At 46.5% G+C, this 19,084-nt stretch overlaps 1 protein-coding gene across 3 annotated transcripts in view; it reads right to left on the reverse strand.

Moving 5' to 3' along the window:
* The window catches only part of BRD9 (bromodomain containing 9), a 209,569-nt gene that overhangs the window by 58,358 nt on the left and 132,127 nt on the right, over positions 1-19,084 (reverse strand). For 2 of the 3 annotated variants that reach the window (XM_030209763.1, XM_030209755.1), the window contains exon 13: positions 4,334-4,372. The exons of the other annotated variant lie outside the window; for it this stretch is intronic. In XM_030209763.1, coding sequence (XP_030065623.1) covers positions 4,334-4,372 — 39 coding nt within the window. The remainder of the gene's footprint in view (positions 1-4,333; positions 4,373-19,084) is intronic. 3 annotated transcript variants of the gene reach the window in all.

The following is a 19,084-nucleotide window of genomic DNA, read 5'->3' on the forward strand; positions in this document are numbered from 1 at the left end:
TAGTAGCGCTATAGAAATGATAAGTACTATTAGTAGCAGTAATTAATGCCTTTTAGTTCTACTACCTTCTTGTCCCTGGAAAAGGTTTGATTGTAAATTAATACCTTTCAAATATTTGAACGTCAGCATCATATCACCCCTGTCTCTCCTTTCCTCTAGGTTATAAATGGTTCAGGTGCAAACCCCATACCATTCTGGTTGCTTTTTTCTGAACTGCTTCAAGTCTTTTCCCGTCCTTAGTAAGATTTGGCCTCCAAAACTGAACACAATATTCCAAGTGGGGCCTCACCAACAACTTGTACAGGGTTATCAACACCTCCTTTATTCTACTGGTTATACTCCTCTCTAAGCAGCCTAGCATCTTTCTGGCCGTGGCCACCACCTTGTCGCACTGTTTCATCACCTTCAGATCCTCAGACACCATCACCCCAAGGTCTCTCTCCCTATCTGTGCTTATTAATCTCTCTCCTTCTATCTGGTACATCTCCTTTGGATTTTGGCACCTCAAGTGCATCACTCTGCACTTATTGGCATTAAATTTTAACTTAATTCATCACAAAAAGTACTCTTTCACATTTAATACTCTTATTTTTTTATTCAAATCATTCCCACCACAAGTGCTCAAATTTTTAAATAACATAGCAGTTACTATGGAACTCTCATCTGCTCATCAAGCATGTGCACTCACTCTGGCAGTCCTACACACTCATCCTTATTACAAAGTCATAGTTTTAAATTATACTCAAAATCTTCCCACAGCTAACATATATTTAGATCTTAAGATATCTGAACATATCTTGGTTAGTTGTAAGACCACAGTTCCATGTGTACTCCCCTTCTCTCACCATGTGCCCAAAATAGGTCAAGTTGTGCATAAATATTGGCACATGCTGTCAGTGCATCCAGAATTCAATGATTGCCCCAAAGTGGCACACCGACGTAAGTCGAATATTGGTGAATTACTAAAGAGATCTACTTCTGAGATAAGGAGGGCCGACACTCCCCCTGCGGTGGGTGCACTTACTGTAAATATGCATTAGATACAAACTGGGTCCCTACTGCGAGATCTGACAGACGGTTTTACTTGCACGCTAACACAACATGCAATAGTGAGAGAGTCGTTTATTGTATTATATGTCCCTGTTCTCTTTATTACATCGGACATACAAAAAGGAAATTTAAAAGTAGGGTAGCTGAACACATTAGTAACGTGAGAACACAAAAGAAGGAAGCACCATTGGTTGCTCACTGGATTAGCCGAAAGCATACAATAGAAGATTTCAAATGTCTCGTGCTGATACAGGTAGCCCCCCCTATAAGGGGTGGAGATGTGAGTGCCCAACGTTTTGCTGTAGAACAGTGTTACATATTCGAGTGGACTACGGTGGCCCCCGCGGGACTTAATCTTGAGGTAGAATGGCTATGACAGATCCTTGCTTCTTTAAATGGGAGGAGCTTGTAATGCTATTTAAAGCAGGTTCAAGACGTTGGCATTATTTCGCTAGGGAGATGTGCCCCGCACACACGACTTGGATAGCGGTTTCAATGGTAAAGCAGCCAGAAACTTGTTTGCTTAATGTTAAAAGTACATGTAAAGGAGAGGGTGTAAAGGTGGAAGTGCCCATATTGGTATTTTGTTATGTATTAATTGCAGACTGTGGTACATGGTTCCTCCTGATGAAGGAAAATACAAAATGCGGTCTCGCATTGAGGACCAGAACGTTTTAAAGTCGCAATGCTGAGAAGGTTCTTGCAGTTACTCTGGTAGCCATCTCCTTGCCTTGTTGTGCCTCCTCAGAAGCAAGGGACACACAGTTCGTAAAAGGATTTATGTATTTGATTACAACATCTGTCAATGGACATTTGACATGCATTAAGCACAGTATCAAGGACATAGCAAATTTGGAGATATTTCCCAGTAACACTGCGGAACTGTGGTCTTACAACTAACCAAGATATATCCAGATATCTTAAGATCTAAATATATGTTAGCTGTGGGAAGATTTTGAGCATAATTTAAAACTATGACTTTGTAATAAGGATGAGTGTGTAGGACTGACAGAGTGAGTGCACATGCTTGATGAGCAGAAGAGAGTTCCATAGTAAATGCTATGTTATTTAAAAATTTGAGCACTTGTGGTGGAAATGATTTGAATAAAAAAAAGAGAGTATTAAAAGTAAATGAGTACTTTTTGTTATGAATTAATGTAGAGTTGGTACTCTGATAATTCGATTTTCCCCTGAAAATATAAAATTGTTTACAATTAAATTTTAACTGCCAGACCTTTGACCATTCTTCTAATTTTTGGAGATCTCTTCTCATGGTTTCTACTCCCTACGAGTATGCATTCTATTGGATATCTTTGTGTCATTCGCAAAAAGGCAAACTTTTCATTGTAACCCTTCAGCAATGTCTCTCACAAACAGAAGAGGCTCCAGTACCAACCCCTACTACTACTTAGCATTTCTATAGCGCTGCCAGGGTTACGCAGCGCTGTACAAGTTTAAACATGGGGAAGGACAGTCCCTGCTCAAGAGAGCTTACAATCTAAAGGTAAAAACTATGTAGTCAGTGTAGGTATCAGGAATGGGAAGGTGGTTAGGCACCAAAAGCAAGGAAGAAGAGATGGGCCTTGAAAATGGGCAGGGAGGGCGCATGGCGTATGGGCTCAGGAAGTCTGTTCCAGGCATAAGGTGATGCGAGGCAGAAGGGGCGGAGTCTGGAGTTAGCGGTGGTGGAGAAGGGTACAGAAAGGAATGATTTTTCCTGAGAGCGGAGGTTATGAGTGGGAACATATGGGGAGAGGAGGGTAGAGAGGTAATGGGGGGCTGCAGATTGAGTGCACTTGAAGGTCAATAGGAGAAGCTTGAACTGTATACGGTAGCGGATCGGGAGCCAGTGAAGCGACTTGCGGAGATATGAGGCACTCTACTATTTACCTTCCTTTCCTACGACTCAAATTTTGATTTCAATGCTGCTAGCTGGGGTTGAGCCCGATCCAAGGCTTCCTCCTCTGTCATCCTGGTATGCTGTTCTAATTCTGTCACTCTGTGGCCAAGATCAGTAACATAGTAGATGACGGCAGAAAAAGACCTGCACAGTCCATCCAGTCTGCCCAACAAGATACACTCATATGTACTACTTTTTGTGTATACCCTACCTTGATTTGTACCTGTCCTCTTCAGGGCACAGACCGTATAAGTCTGCCAAGCACTATCCCTGCCTCCCAACCACCAGCCACGCCTCCCACCACCAGCTCTGGTACAGACCGTATAAGCCTGTCCAGCACTAATCCCGCCTCCCAGCCAACAGCCCCGCCTCCCACCACCAGCTCTGGTACAGACCGTATACGTCTGCCCAGCACTATCCCCACCTCCCAACCACTAGCCCCGCCTCCCACTACCGGCTCTGCCACCCAATCTCGGCTAAGTGACAGCTTATGTTACTTTTTGTAACTGAGTTGAAAGATGATCGAAATGAGCATAAAGGAATTTTGCCATGGATTTGGTAAGTTCCACAATCGATGCTTTTCTAAGTGTTCTTATGTTCCCCCAGCTTTACTTTTTCTTTATCCTTTTCTGATTTTTAAATGACATTTCTCTTCCATTTTTCACTACAAGTTTGTCCATAAGGCTATAACAATGAAGTATATTAGCCAGTGGTCTCTGTGTTTCGAGATGTCACTATGATAATAGCATATTTTTTAATATGGAGAGGAGGTCAAATATCCTAGAACACTGAGCTCATCAAATGACTGTACCCCATTGTTTTTTAAACTAATCATTTTATTGTGTTTACATAAAAATTGATTCTTGTCCTGTCTGAAGGAAATGGGCAAGGCACAGAAGCATACTCCAGGAATTAAGGGAAGAAGGTTGCCACTACTGTGGTGACCTTTGTCAGCAAATGAAATGTTGTTGATAATAAATACCAAAGTCATTTTTCCTCCAGTTTTCTTGGCCATCGTGCCTATGTGCTGATATTTTTACAGCTATGAAGATTACTTGAAAACTGTCCCCCATATGAATTTATATCAAGTAATGAGTTTTGATGACAATGAATGATGAATTTTGATTATTTTATTTAACCCACTTACATGTGCCCTGGAACAAAATGCATTAAGGCCATCATTTTGGTACATAAACTTAACTCTTAATAAAAAATGGTCCATTACCTTTGAAATGTCTTATTTTTCTGCAAATATATCTATATAAAATTTATACAAAAAAAATTACACACCACAGAATTCTGCCACCTAAGAAATGTTGCAATTAGATACAAGCACATAGCTGGTCAAAGGGCTCAATATTTTTCCCTATAACCATTACTTACTTTGACTTCATCTGGCGGTTTCACTGGAATGTTTCTTCTCTGAAAAGTACAAAATAAGAAATATATTCATAGACAGGTACAGCCCCACTTTTTTTTTTTTTAATATATTTATTTAAAGTTTCCATTTACAAGTTACACATATAAACAAAAGAAAAATAGCAGATAATACATTACATATTTAGTTTAACTAAGAAAAGAAAACAATAAAGCTTTCAAATGCCTCCTTAGACCACAAAATGCTGTGGGGGACGAAAGTCACATTATAAGAGTATATTGAGGAAACATAAAATAGGAATCAAACAGTAAATGGCCTGACCTTAACCTGACAATATTAATTACACCGTCATTAATATGCAGACTGGTAATTTTCTTAGCTTCTATAAATGCTCGCAACTGGCTTAGATCAAAGAAAACATATTTGTTTCCCTGATATTTCACGCAACATTTACATGGATAAGCCAGCAAAAATGAGGCTCCCATTGCCCTAACCTCTTCGCTGAGAGCCAAAAAGGCTTTACGTCGTTCTTGAGTAGTCTTTACCACATCTGGGAATACCCAAATCTTTTGTCCACAGAAAGTTTTTGAGGAATTTTTGAAATATACTTTCATCAAAGAGTTCAAATCCTGTTCAAAGACAAAGGAAATATACAGTGTTCGGCGTTCTTTAACCTCTGATAGAGAGTCTTCTAGAAGCTCTGAGATATTCAATGTATCCATTTCCAGATTTTGATTTTGAGGAGCTCCTTCTTTTATAACTTTTGGCGAAGGAAGATAATGTATCTTATTGATCGGTGGGATTGCAGCTTGTGGATATTTAAGAATTTCAACCAGGTATTTTTTTTGAAAAAAATCAAGCGCTGATATCCCTCTGGCCAACGGAAAATTCAACATTCTCACATTTAATCTTCTATTAAAAATTTCCATTTGTTCTAATTTACGAGCTGTCATATTTTTGTCCTTATTCAACATCTCCGTAGCAGTTTTTAAAGCTTGATAATCAGCCTGAATTTGTGTTACTCAGTGTCAACATGTCTTGCTTAACATCTTCAAGAGCTAGGGCTAGACAGTCTACTTTATTTACTAGCATTGTAGTTTCTTGTGATACTTTAGTAACCGTAGTAATTAAGTTTTGTAATATAGTCCAAATAGACTGCAAAGTTACCTCCCTAGGAGCTTCTACATCTGCTTCCATGTTCGTAACCACTGCGTCCCGAGGTGAGAAGCTGCCGCTCAAGGCTAAACCGCTACCGACTTCCGGCGCAGCTAGCTGTTGTAACTCCTCTCGAAGGACCACAGGACAAGGAGGTATGATGGAATCCGGCGGAGAAAGTGATATTTCATTCCCAGGTAGGGCTGTCGCTCCTCCGACAGCCGAAACAGCGGGACTCAACGTTCCGGTATTTGCCCGAGAGTCAGATGCATAACGAAAGAGCGTCTGTTGGACTGGAGAAGAGGTTCTTGCCAGCGGCAGCACGGCTTTCACCACTGCCTTCCTTTTAGTGTGTGGCATTAGTCTTTCTTAAAAGGTGAAACGATTCAATACAGCAAAGGCTCCAGACCAGCGTACCCGCTCACCCATAGTCCAACTCAGGTCGCCATCTTAACTCCGCCCCCGTAGCTCTCGTACAGCCCCACTGTAACTATAACATGAAGATTAGAATTGGGATGTCCAGGTCAGGACATGCTCAGTTCCAGTGGTATATTAGAAAAAAAAATCTGTCAATGCAGAGCTTTTTTTAAAATACTGCAGAAGTGCACATGTATTTGTTAGCATGTACAGCCAATTTATAAACATATATATTGAAAAAAAAAAAAAAAACGTCAAGGACCTGGCAGATTCCACATGGAAGTGGCATTTCACAAAGTCCACATGTAGCTGTCCCGTTTTACAAACCTACATAGGTAAGTTCTGCCAATTAAGTAAAGAGATCACAAATTTTTTTGCTGTTAGGAAAACGACTCTCAATCTCTAGTGTAAAGCCCTGGCAAAAATAAGCACATTTTAAAAACCTGTGTGTGTCCTGAGTTGGTGTAAAACGTAACAAAAAAAAATATTCCCCCATACATATATATTTTCTTTGTAAAATGAGGATTACAAGTGTAGATTTCAGTCCTGCCCAAGCTATGCCCCCTTGAAACATACATAACGTAGTAGATGATGGCAGAAAAAGACCTGCACGGTCCATCCAGTCTGCCCAACAAAATAAACTCATATGTACTACTTTTTGTGTATACCCTACCTTGATTTGTACCTGTCATCTTCAGGGCACAGACCGTATAAGTCCGCCCAGCACTATCCCCGCTTCCCAACCACCAGCCACGCCTCCCACCACCAGCTCTGGTACAGACCGTATAAGTCTGCCCAGCATTATCCCCGCCTCCCAACCACCAGCCCTGGCACAGACTGTATAAGTCTGCCCAGCACTATCCCCGCCTCCCACCACTGGCTCTGCCACCCAATCTCGGCTAAGCGACAGCACTATCCCCTAATGTCAACATGTAAATAGCAGCTTTCTGAAATCAGAATACACAGGAATGCAATATACACATGTAAATGTCATTACTTACCTCTTGATATGCTTCTAAAATAATAGTGATAACTTGTATTCTAATACTACTGGAACCCAATGAAAAAGGGTGTCACAGTTTTCTCCAATAGCTGTTTCAGGACTTATTTTCTTTTTAAGTAAGCCACATTTCTCTTCCTGAGTTCTGAACTTTATTATTCAGGTGAGCTGAAACTGAACATGGCCAAGACCGAGCTTATTGTCTTCCCACCCAAACCCACTTCTCCTCTCCCTCCACTCTCTATTTCAGTTGATAACACCCCCATCGTCCCCGTCTCATCTGCCCGCAACCTCGGAGTCATCTTCGACTCCTCCCTCTCCTTCTCTGCACATATCCAGCAAATAGCCAAGACCTGTCGCTTCTTCCTCTATAACATTAGAAAAAAATTCGCCCTTTCCTCTCTGAGCACACCACCCGAACTCTCATTCACTCTCTCATTACCTCTCGCCTTGACTACTGCAACCTACTCCTCACTGGCCTCCCACTTAGCCATCTATCCCCCCTTCAGTCCGTTCAGAACTCGGCTGCACGTCTTATCTTCCGCCTTAACCAATATACTCATATCACCCCTCTCCTCAAGTCACTTCACTGGCTCCCGATCAGGTACCGCATACAGTTCAAGCTTCTCCTACTAACCTACAAATGCACTCGTTCTGCAGCCCCTCCTTACCTCTCTACCCTCATCTCCCCTTATGTTCCCACCCGTAACCTCCGCTCTCAAGACAAATCCCTCCTTTCAGTACCCTTCTCCACCACCGCCAACTCCAGGCTCCGCCCTTTCTGCCTCGCCTCACCCCATGCTTGAAATAAACTCCCTGAGCCCATACGTCAGGCCCCCTCCCTGCCCATCTTCAAATCCTTACTCAAAGCCCACCACTTCAATGTCGCCTTCGGCACCTAACCACTATACCTCTACGTAGGAAACCTAGACCGCCCCAACTTGACATTTCGTCCTTTAGATTGTAAGCTCTTTTGAGCAGGGTCTGTTCTTCTTTGTTAAACTGTACAGCGCTGCGTAACCCTAGTAGTGCTCTAGAAATGTTAAGTAGTAGTAGTAGTAGTAGCTCTGTTATCTGTTTCTTTCTCTTTATGCCAAATCTTAGCTTTGTAACTTCTACACTGCTTCACCTGAAATTCCTGAATTGGTGTGTCTGGTTCCCGCCCTGGCCACAATCAGATCCTGCCTTTCAGGTCCTAATCTGTCTCTCTCTATACTCCCAAAGGTAAAATTATGTATCATACCTGATAATTTTCTTTCCATTAATCATAGCAGATCAATCCATAGACTGGTGGGTTTTGTCCATCTACCAGCAGGTGGAGATAGAGAGTAATCTTTTGCCTCCCTATATGTGGTCATGTGCTGCCGGAAACTCCTCAGTATGTCGATATCAAAGCTCCATCCGCAGGACTCAACACTTACAGAATTACACCCACAAAGGGACACTCTGCCCAGCTCACCACCGCCGAAGCGGGGGAGGAGAATCTGTCCAGCTCATCCCCGCGGAGCGGGGGAGGGTCACCACACCCGCCGATGCGGGGGGATCTGGCTTATCCTGCTACCGCAACCACGGGAGGAGCTGGCTTACCCCAAAACACTGCCGAAGCGGGAGAGATACACAGCTACCCTACTGCCGCACAAAGCGGGAGGGAGCGCCAGCATAATTTAGTTACCAATCCAGCTACCGCCAACACGGGGGGAGAGGAACGCAGCAGCTCACTAACACAGAATCGTTTTAACTCGAGGAAAATTCAATTGGAAGAACTTGAACACGAAGTTCTCCTGAACAGGAACTGAAGAATACACTGGAACCTGAAATATAACCAGAACAACAAACAATACAGATATCTGTGGGGGACTATGGATTGATCTGCTATGATTAATGGAAAGAAAATTATCAGGTATGATACATAATTTTACCTTCCATTTCATCAAGCAGATCAATCTATAGACTGGTGGGATGTACCCAAGCAGTACTCACCCAGGGCGGGACATGGAAATCCCTGAACGCAACACTGAAGCTCCAAACCGGGCCTCGGCCCGAGCAGCCACATCCAAGCGGTAATGCTGCGAGAAGGTATGAGCCGACGCCCAAGTTGCCGCTCTACAAATCTCTTCCAAGGAGACGGATCTGGACTCCGCCATCGATGCCGCTTGTGCTCTAGTAGAGTGGGCCTTCAGCTGAGTAGGCGGAATCTTCCCCGCAGCCACATAAGCTGCTGCAATCGTCTCCTTGACCCACCGTGCCACGGTAGGTTTAGATGCCTGCAGACCCTTACGAGGGCCTGCAAACAGCACAAACAGGTGATCCGACTTCCGGAAGTCATTGGTCACTTCCAAGTATCTGATGATGACTCATCTCACATCCAGACATTTGAGGGCAGGGTACTCCTCCGGGTAATCCTTCCCTGCGAAAGGAGGGTAGGCAGAGCTGCTGACTCACATGGAAGCAAAAAACAATCTTGGGTAGAAAAGAAGGCACTGGGCGAATCGACACTCCTGGCTCAGTGAACCGCAGGAACGGCTCTCGACACGAGAGTGCCTGAATCTCAGAGACTCTTCTGGCTGACGTGATGGCTACCAAAAAGACCGCTTTCAACGTCAGGTCCTTCAGCGATGCCCTCAACAAGGGCTCAAAGGGCGGCTTCTGCAAGGCCCGAAGCATCAGATTGAGATTCCACGTAGGCACTATCGAGTGCCGAGGAGGGCGCAGGTGATTAACTCCTTTGAGAAAGCGCACCACATCTGGCTGTGACGCCAGGGAAGCACCCTTCAGGCGGCTCCTGAAGCAAGCTTAAGCTGCCACTTGGACTTTCAGGGAACTGAGTGACAGGCCCTTCTCCAAACCCTCTTGCAGGAACGCCAACACTGCCGATAGAGAGCCTGCCTTGCACCACGATGTAAAGGTACGCCAAATCCTGGCATAAGTAGTAGAAGTAGAGCGCTTCCTCGCTCTCAGCATAGTGGCGATGACCTTGTCTGAGAAGCCCTTCTTCCTCAGCTGCTTCCGCTCAAGAGCTACGCCGTAAGACCAAAGGGGGAGGGATCCTCCATCACCAAGGGACCCTGATGCAAGAGGCCCCGCTCCGCTGGCAGCCTCAGAGGGCCGTCCACTGCGAGCCTGATTAAGTCCGCATACCAGCGACGTCTGGGCCAATCCGGACCCACCAGGATTACCCGGCCCAGATGCTTTGCCACCCGACCTAGCACTCTGCCCATCATGGGCCAAGGCGGGAACACGTAGAGGAGCTCCTGTGTTGGCCACTGCTGGAGAAGAGCATCGACTCCCAGAGAACGAGGGTCCCGTCCTCTGCTGAAGAACCGCGGCACTTGACAGTTGGCAGAGGACGCCATCAGATCCAGGCTTGGCGGGCCCCAGCGCCTCGTGATGTCCAAGAACGCCCGAGCCGACAGCTGCCACTCTCCTGGATCCAGAGTATGGCGACTCAGAAAGTCCGCCTTGACATTCATGACTCCCGCAATGTGGGCCGCCGACAGCTGTTCTAGATTCGCTTCCGCCCACAGGCAGAGCTTCATTGCCTCCTTGGCTAGAGGAGCGCTCCTGGTACCTCCATGGCGATTGACATATGCCACTGCCGTGGCATTGTCGGACAGGACCCGTACTGGCCTCAGCACCAGGAGAAACTCCCGAAGCGCCAACTGAATGGTTCGGAGTTCCAGGAGGTTGATAGTCTGTTTTGCCTCTGCAGGCGACCAGAGGCCCTGCGCTGTCCTCCCCAGGCAGTGGGCTCCCCAGCCCGACAAGCAGGCATCTGTCGTGATGACCACCCACTCCGGGATTGTGAGGGGCATTCCTGCGGACAGTTTGTCTGGCCTCAGCCACCAATCCAGCGCCTTGTGCACCGTTGGATCCAAAGGAAGGCGTACAGCGTAATCCTCCGATACTGGAGTCCACCGCCACAGCAGGGAGTGCTGTAGGGGTCTCATATGGGCCCTGGCCCAGGGCACTACTTCCATCGTGGCCGTCATGGAGCCCAGGAGCTGCACATAGTCCCAAGCTCGAAGAATGGAGGCTGGTCCACCTGGTCCCGAAGCTTGCCGCTCCGGTTGTCTGGCAGGAACACTCTGCCCGCTAGGATGTCGAATCGGACTCCCAAGTACTCCAGGGACTGAGTCGGGCACAGCTGACTTTTCTCCCAGTTGATGACCCATCCCAGGGAGCTCAGAAGGGCAATCACCCTGTCCGTAGCCTTCCCACACTCTGCATAAGAGGGGGCCCGGATCAACCAGTCGTCCAGATAGGGATGGACTTGTACTCCTTCCTTGCGGAGGTAAGCCGCAATGACTACCCATCACTTTGGAGAAGGTCCGCGGGGCAGTGGCCAACCCGAAAGGGAGGGCTCTGAACTGGAAGTGGTGGCCCAGGACTGCAAAGCGCAGGAAGCGCTGATGAGGAGGCCAGATGGGAATATGTAAGCAAGCTTCCTTGATGTCCAAGGATGCCAGGAATTCACCTTTCTTCACCACAGCTATTACGGAGCGGATAGTCTCCATCCGGAAGTGCCGGACCTTCAAGGCCCGATTGACTCCCTCGAGGTCAAGAATAGGTCGAACAGAACCTTCTTTCTTTGGCACCACAAAGTAAATAGAGTAACGCCCCTTGCCAAGTTGATTTACTGGCACCGGGACCACCGCGCCCAGGGAAATCAGGTTGTTCAAAGTCTGCTGTATGGCAGCTGCTTTGACCTGGGACTTGCAGGGAGAGTTTACAAACCCGTCTCTCAAGGGCCGGCAGAACTCCAGCTTGTAGCCGTCTCTGATGACTTCCAGGACCCAAGCGTCTGAAGTTACCCTGGTCCACTCGCCCAGCAATGAGGACAACCTTCCTCCTATCTGCACTGGGCTATGGACCAGGTCCCCGTCATTGGGTACACGACCCTGGGGGAGGGCCGGAGGACGAACCTCCGGGTCGGCGGTCCCTGCAAAAGGAATGCTGCTTGGGGGAGAAGTTCCGTTTGAAGGAAGCGGAGGCAGAGGAGCCCGACTTGCCCGGACGGTACCGACGGGCTTCCTGGAACCGGCCCTTGGAGGAACCAGGGCGAGCACTGCTGGCCTGAGTCCTGACCTCCGGCAACCTCTTGCCCTTGGACGTGCTGAGCTCCGTCACGATCTTGTCCAGCTCGTCCCCAAAGAGCAGCTTACCTTTAAAAGGCAACTTGGCTAGGCGAGATTTAGAGGCATGGTCAGCCGACCAATGCTTAAGCCAGAGCCACCGCCGCGCAGAGACAGTCTGGGCCATACCTTTGGCCGAGGCTCTCAAAACATCATACAGTAAGTCTGCCAAGTAGGCCAAGCCCGACTCCAGGGTCGGCCACTCCGCCCTCCAGGAAGGGTCCGAGGGGGAAGCCCGCTGCAAAACAGTCAGGCAAGCCCTGGCCACATAGGAGCCGCAAACCGAGGCTTGCAGACTCAGGGCGGCCTCCTCAAAGGACGACTTTAAGGCCACCTCCATTCTCCTGTCCTGAGCGTCTTTCAGGGCAGTGCCACCTTCCACCGGCAGTGCCGTTTTCTTAGTCACGGCAGTGATTAAGGAATCTACCGTGGGCCAGATAAAGGCTTCCCGTTCCCCCTTTGGCATGGGGTACAGACGGGACATAGCCCTGGCTACTTTCAGGCTTGCTTCCGGGGCATCCCATTGCGCCAAAATTAAGGCCTGCATGGCTTCATGCACGTGGAAGGTTCTAGGCGGGTGCATCGTTCCCAGCATAATGGCGGAGCCAGCCGAGGCTGAGAGCGGGCCTTCCTCCAGAGAGGCAATCTTCAAAATGCTCAAGGCCTGCCCTAGCAGGTTAGACAAATTCTCCGAACGAAAAAGGCGCGCTGCGGAGGGGTCATCCGCTCCATCCGAGCGAGGGTCAGTCTCTTCCATAGAGTCCGCAAAGGATCTCTGGGAGAACTCAGACACGCTGCCGTCATCCACATCCGAGGAGACCGAGTCCCCTAGTGGCTGAAAATCCACCCGAGGGTGTTTGAGCACAGAGGCCTCCTCACCCTTATCAGACAAGGGAGCGGGGGCCAGGTTCTGCATAAGAAAGGTCTGATGCAGCAGCAAAATGAACTCAGGGGAGAAACCCCCTAGCCTGTGCATTTCTGTAGCTTGCGCCGCGGCCCTTTAGGCGCTCTCAACCTGTGATCCCAAGATCGGAGGGGAGGCGCGATGCACGTCCAAAATGGCGTCCGGTGCGAAACTCCGAGAAGGAGCCGCGCGGGAAGAAGTGCGTTTTAATTTCACCGACTTCTTACTGTCGCCCAATTCAAGGGCGACCGCTGTTAACGTCTCCCATCTCGAGAGCGGCCCAAGAAGAAGCCGACCGAGCCGCATGGCTGGTCACGACCGGGAGGGCGGCCAACGGGGGATGGGCGCCTAAGGCGGGAAAGGCCGCCGCGCCGGAGAAAAAACTGGTGAACTCTCCCGGTTCCGAAAGGGCGCCCAAAAAAGGCAACTCTACCTTCGAGCCCCCCGCTGCCCCGCTAACGCGTTCCGGGGAGTGTCTTTTCGCGCCCTTGCCATCTGAAGCCATAGCCACGTGGAGACCGTTCGGGGAACCCCCTGCTCGCTAGTAAAAGGTACAAATTACCTGCTTCTTGCTCCGAGCTGCGACGATTTGTTCCAGTGAGCAGCTGCAAATGGACATCCTTTTTGAACGTTTAAAAAAAAATTGTTTTTTTGTTTTAACGGAGCCAGCGGGAGGGGGGAGAAAAGGAGGGACCTGGCACCACCAGGTTTGCACTTGCTCACGAAGAGCCCTCAACCCCAGGTACTCAACAAAACCTAAACAATTAGGCTTGGAGACCTAGCCAGAGCTGCTGCTGTGCGACCACACACCTGCTGAGAGAGAACATACTGAGGAGTTTCCGGCAGCACATGACCACATATAGGGAGGCAAAAGATTGCTCTCTATCTCCACCTGCTGGTAGATGGACACAACCCACCAGTCTATGGATTGATTTGCTTGATGAAATGGAATGAAGTCCATGGCTGTCACAGTTCATGTGTGTTGTGGCCACTAGGCACTGCAGGATGAAGAGTGCCTCCTGCATATGTTCATGTACTATGGGGGCTATGGTGAAGTTAATATACAGTAGTAGTAATTGTATTCTTTTCTCAGTTACAGATTTTCTGAAAGACACCATTTTGACAAGGTCAACTGTTTATTGGGAAAAAGGAAGAAGAGAGAAAGAAAGTGTTGGCCTAACATTCTGACCACACTACAGGAACCATGTTTGCATGCAACTCACCTTTACTAAGCTAAAGCAAATAATATTAGAACCCCCCCTTACCCATCTCTCTTAAGACGAGGGGGATAATGTTATAACAGGGCACTCATTTACTTTTATGAAATAGCCACCCAAAATAATCCTCAATAGTGTACATATTCTCCAAGGCTCTAATGCTCAAAACTCCAGCGCTATTCCTAATACTACCATAAAAATAGCGCTGGAACAGTGCAGAAGAACGCTGAGATGCAAATATAGGCATGCTCACAGCATTGACAATTACGGAGTTTAGTGGGAGGATTGTGCTTGGCACATGACAGAAGAGTTCCGTGGTAAGCTTGGCTCCTGTGTGCATGTGCCTGGTAAAATCGGAATCTGTAACACAAATTTACGCCTAAATATAAACGTAATTTTTTTTTTCTTTTAGCTTGGATGCTTTAAATTTAGACGCAGGAAACATACCAACGTGTGCTTTTGCTTGGGTCTGCTGTTTCTCACCACCAGTGCTTACAGGTTTGCATGGGCTTCCATTTGCTTCCAAAAGCAATCAAAACCAGATTTTTCAGAATCATGAGAAGCATGAGAATTGTGAAAAATCATCTCTTCCAACACCCTAATGCCTGCTCCGACCTGGCGTTATTTTTTGCAGCGGTAAGACAGTTCTGTTTCGGCTGCTCTTTTCTGAGCATTGGGGAATACAAACTTATCTCATTTACATGAGCTTGACTACATTTGCATGCTATCTGTGTTAATGCCTGGCAAACTCATTGTTTCACGCATTAGATCCTCTGAACATTCTGCGTGGGTAAATGCGGGCATTAGTATGGTACTAATGGCCTTTAGGGCCTACATTTACTTTTGAGCATCGGAACCCAAGGCAGGTATAAAAACTAAGCTCTAAATTTCCATCAAGATCTACCTTCTATGAAGATTATGAAACCTATTTATCAAATCAAGAATCTTTCAAGCTGCACTGGATCAAAGAAACCATAATCATTATCTTGAAATTTGACTTGACCAGACACTTGCAATGGAACTTTAAAAAAAGTAGCTTCAATTGCAAAGTATACCACCCTTTAATTGACGGATCATTTTCTCACGCAATTGTATGGCTCCAAAGACATCAGAAAATATCTGTACCTTTTCAGCACAAAGCAATAAATCTTTCTTGAGTAAGATTTTTTAAAAATAATTTACGCTATTTGAGAGAGAGAGAAAAAAAACTACCAAGGTTGCTCGTGTTGCATTATCATTCTGAGAAGTCTAAGAATATTTCATCAAACCTGCCCTCTTCCTTATCCTCTTCAATGACCTTTCTAAGCAAGCTGAAAATTTAAAATAACAATATCTGCATTAGTAGCAAGACTTCCTTAAGGTATTTCCTGAATAAAATCTTTGGAGATAATTTTTTCAATTTTTCATCTTTTAAGAAATATAAATTATCCATCTATATCCTCCATTTTATGTACAGTTTGTTGAGAAAATGTAAATAATTGAATCACTGAAGCCTTTAACTATCCCTCAGTTCTTGTTACCACATTGCAAACATCAGACACCTCCTTTGTTGGTTCCACTTCTTCCATCCTATCCAAAGGCAATCAGGGCACAGCTTTGGGGACAGGCACTTTGGCTATTTTCTGTGAGGGGGAAAGGCTGCAGAGGACATGAATGCTCACACATCCCCATGAGAAGGAAAACCATCCAGAGAATCCAACTCCCACCTTTTCTGAAAACAGTAAGGAAAATTTAAGTAGATGTGAGGTAAAGTACTCTCTGGTGCTTAAAGAGAGAAACCAGAGGAAGAATTTTGCAAAAATTCTCAAGAGATCCATTCTGATTTTTTTCTCCCCCTTAACACCTCTGTCCAGAGGACTAGTTACAAGAGGAATGCTCACAGTTCCACTCTTAATCTTTGCTTTCTCTTTCCCTATTCCTGCTTACTGTACCTGTTGCATTGGCTGGGAATCGAACCCTCACCTGCCACGCGGGAGGCCCAGGTTCGATTCCCGGCCAATGCAACAGTCTATTTTACACCCCGGAGGGAGTGGAAAACATGAAAAAGGATCTGAGGAAGCTAGAAGAATGGTTTAAGGTTTGGCAATCAAAATTCAATGCGAAGAAATGCAAAGTGATGCACTTAGGGAATAGAAATCCACAGGAGACGTATGTGTTAGGCGGGGAGAGTCTGATAGGTATGGGCGGAGAGAGGGATCTTGGAGTGATAGTATCTGAGGATTTGAAGGCGACGAAACTGTGTGACAAGGCGGTGGCCGTAGCTAGAAGGTTGTTAGGCTGTATAGAGAGAGGTGTGACCAGCAGAAGAAAGGGGGTGTTGATGCCCCTGTATAAGTCGTTGGTGAGGCCCCACCTGGAGTATTGTGTTCAGTTTTGGAGGCCGTATCTTGTTAAGGATGTAAAAAGAATTGAAGCGGTGCAAAGAAAAGCTACGAGAATGGTACGGGATTTGCGTTACAAGACGTATGAGGAGAGACTTGCTGAACTAAACATGTATACTCTGGAGGAAAGGAGAAACAGGGGTGATATGATACAGACGTTCAAATATTTGAAAGGTATTAATCCACAAACGAACCTTTTCCGGAGATGGGAAGGTGGTAGAACGAGAGGACATGAAATGAGATTGAAGGGGGGCAGACTCAAGAAAAATGTCAGGAAGTATTTTTTCATGGAGAGAGTAGTGGATGCTTGGAATGCCCTCCCGCAGGTGGTGGAAATGAAAACGGTAACGGAATTCAAACATGCGTGGGATAAGCATAAAGGAATCCTGTGCCAAAGGAATGGATCTTCAGGAGCTTAGTCAAGATCGGGAGGCGGGGCAAACTTATACGGTCTGTGCCAGAGCCGGTGGTTGGGAGGAGGGGCAGGTGGTTGGGAGGCGGGGATAGTGCTGGGCAGACTTATATGGTCTGTGCCCTGAAGAGCACAGGTACAAATCAAAGTAGGGTATTCACAAAAAGCAGCAAATATGAGTTATCTTGATGGGCAGACTGGATGGACCGTGCAGGTCTTTTTCTTCCGTCATCTACTATGTTACTATCCAGCTTATAATCGAAAGACAAAAACGTCTATATTGCGACCTAAATCGGGAGATAGGCGTTTATCTCCCAAAAACGAATAACGCGGTATAATCAAAAGCCGAACTTGGACGTTTTCAACTGCACTCCATCGCAGAAGCGTACAAAGTTGACAGGGGCGTGTCGGAGGCGTGGGGAAGGCGGGACTGGGGTGTGGTTATCACCCGAACAGAGATGGGCGCCTTTCGCCGATAATGGAAAAAAAGTATGCGTTTGTAGCTAGAATTTAGGGCACTTTTCCTGGACCCTGTTTTTTCACGAATAAGGCCCCAAAAAGTGCCCTAAATGACCAGATTACCACCAGAGGGAATCGGGGATGACCTCCCCTGACTCCCCCAGTGGTCACTAACCCCCTCCCACCACAAAAAATGTTTCACAACTTCTTATTTTCACCCTCAAATGTCATACCCACCTCCCTGGCAGCAGTATGCAGGTCCCTGGAGAAGTTGTTAGGGGGTGCAGTGGACGTCAGGCAGGTGGACCCAGGCCCATCCCCCCCCCACCTGTTACAATTGTGCTGCTTAATGCTTAGTCGTCCAACCCCCCCCATACCCACTGTACCCACATGTAGGTGCCGCCCTTCACCCCTTAGGGCTATAGTAATGGTGTAGACTTGTGGGCTGTGGGTTTTGAGGGGGATTTGGGGGGCTCAACACACAAGGGAAGGGTGCTATGCACCTGGGAGCTCTTTTACCTTTTTTTTTGTTTTTGTAAAAGTGCCCCCTAGGGTGCCCGGTTGGTGTCCTGGCATGTGAGGGGGACCAGTGCACTACGACTCCTGGCCCCTCCCACGAACAAATGCCTTGGATTTATTCGTTTTTGAGCTGGGCGCTTTCATTTTCCATTATCACTGAAAAACAAAAACGCCCAGCTCACAAATTGTCGAATAAAACATGGACGTCTATTTTTTTTCGAAAATACGGTTCGGTCCGCCCCTTCACGGACCCGTTCTCGGAGATAAACGCCCATGGAGATAGACGTTTTCGTTCAATTATGCCCCTCCACGTTACCAGAGACAAATCACACAAGCTCCAAGCTACCTTTCCACCTTGGCTTTGAGGGTGTTCCAAAGAGATGCTCCCTTTTGGGGCCAACCTTTCAGGCATGCACACGCAGCCACACACTATAGTCTTGTGCAGTCTTATTCTCCTCTGGTTGCCCTTACTGATGACATCAGTGAGCCATGTCTAACACTGTAAGGCTGCTTTTATCTCTACCACCTCCACACAAACGCAACAAGGCTCTCCGTCTGGAGGTACTCTACCGCACCCTGCTGTTCTCAAGGTAGGCGCAGACCACAGTGGTCTTACCCTTCTCTGATGGCCATTAATGACAGGTTGCTTTTATAGCCATGAGGCTCCTTCTACCACCTCTCTTCCTTGGAAAGCATGGCAGGACTCTCCAACAGTGTGCAGTTACTCTACAATGTCCCACTGTTCCTCCATTTAATTTAATTTTAAAGTATATTTATATTCTGCTACAACCCTCACGAGTTCAGTGTAGATTTCCAAATTCTCATCATTTAGGGAAACAAATATCCCACAAATTAGAAAAGAAGATTGAACAAAATACAAATACTCATAAAATACAATCCATATAAATCAACTCTAAAATCAGTATTTTAAATTCTACTCCAGGCAACTAACCTTGAAAAAAAAAAAAAAACCATTTACCTATAAGGACAGCAACAACTCCCAAAAAGGGCAATAAAATAGAAAAAAAATCTAGGAAAATACCTGACTGGAAATCAAGGTCTTCAGAATGTAAAAAAGGCTTTACATATAGAAAAACCTGTATAAAATTATGCTCTAGAAGGCAAAGATCCTTATGTAATCAAAAGTTTCCCTGTGGTAA

The sequence above is a fragment of the Microcaecilia unicolor genome, chromosome 1, assembly GCF_901765095.1.
Source record: "Microcaecilia unicolor chromosome 1, aMicUni1.1, whole genome shotgun sequence".
NCBI classification, from domain to species: Eukaryota; Metazoa; Chordata; class Amphibia; order Gymnophiona; family Siphonopidae; genus Microcaecilia; species Microcaecilia unicolor.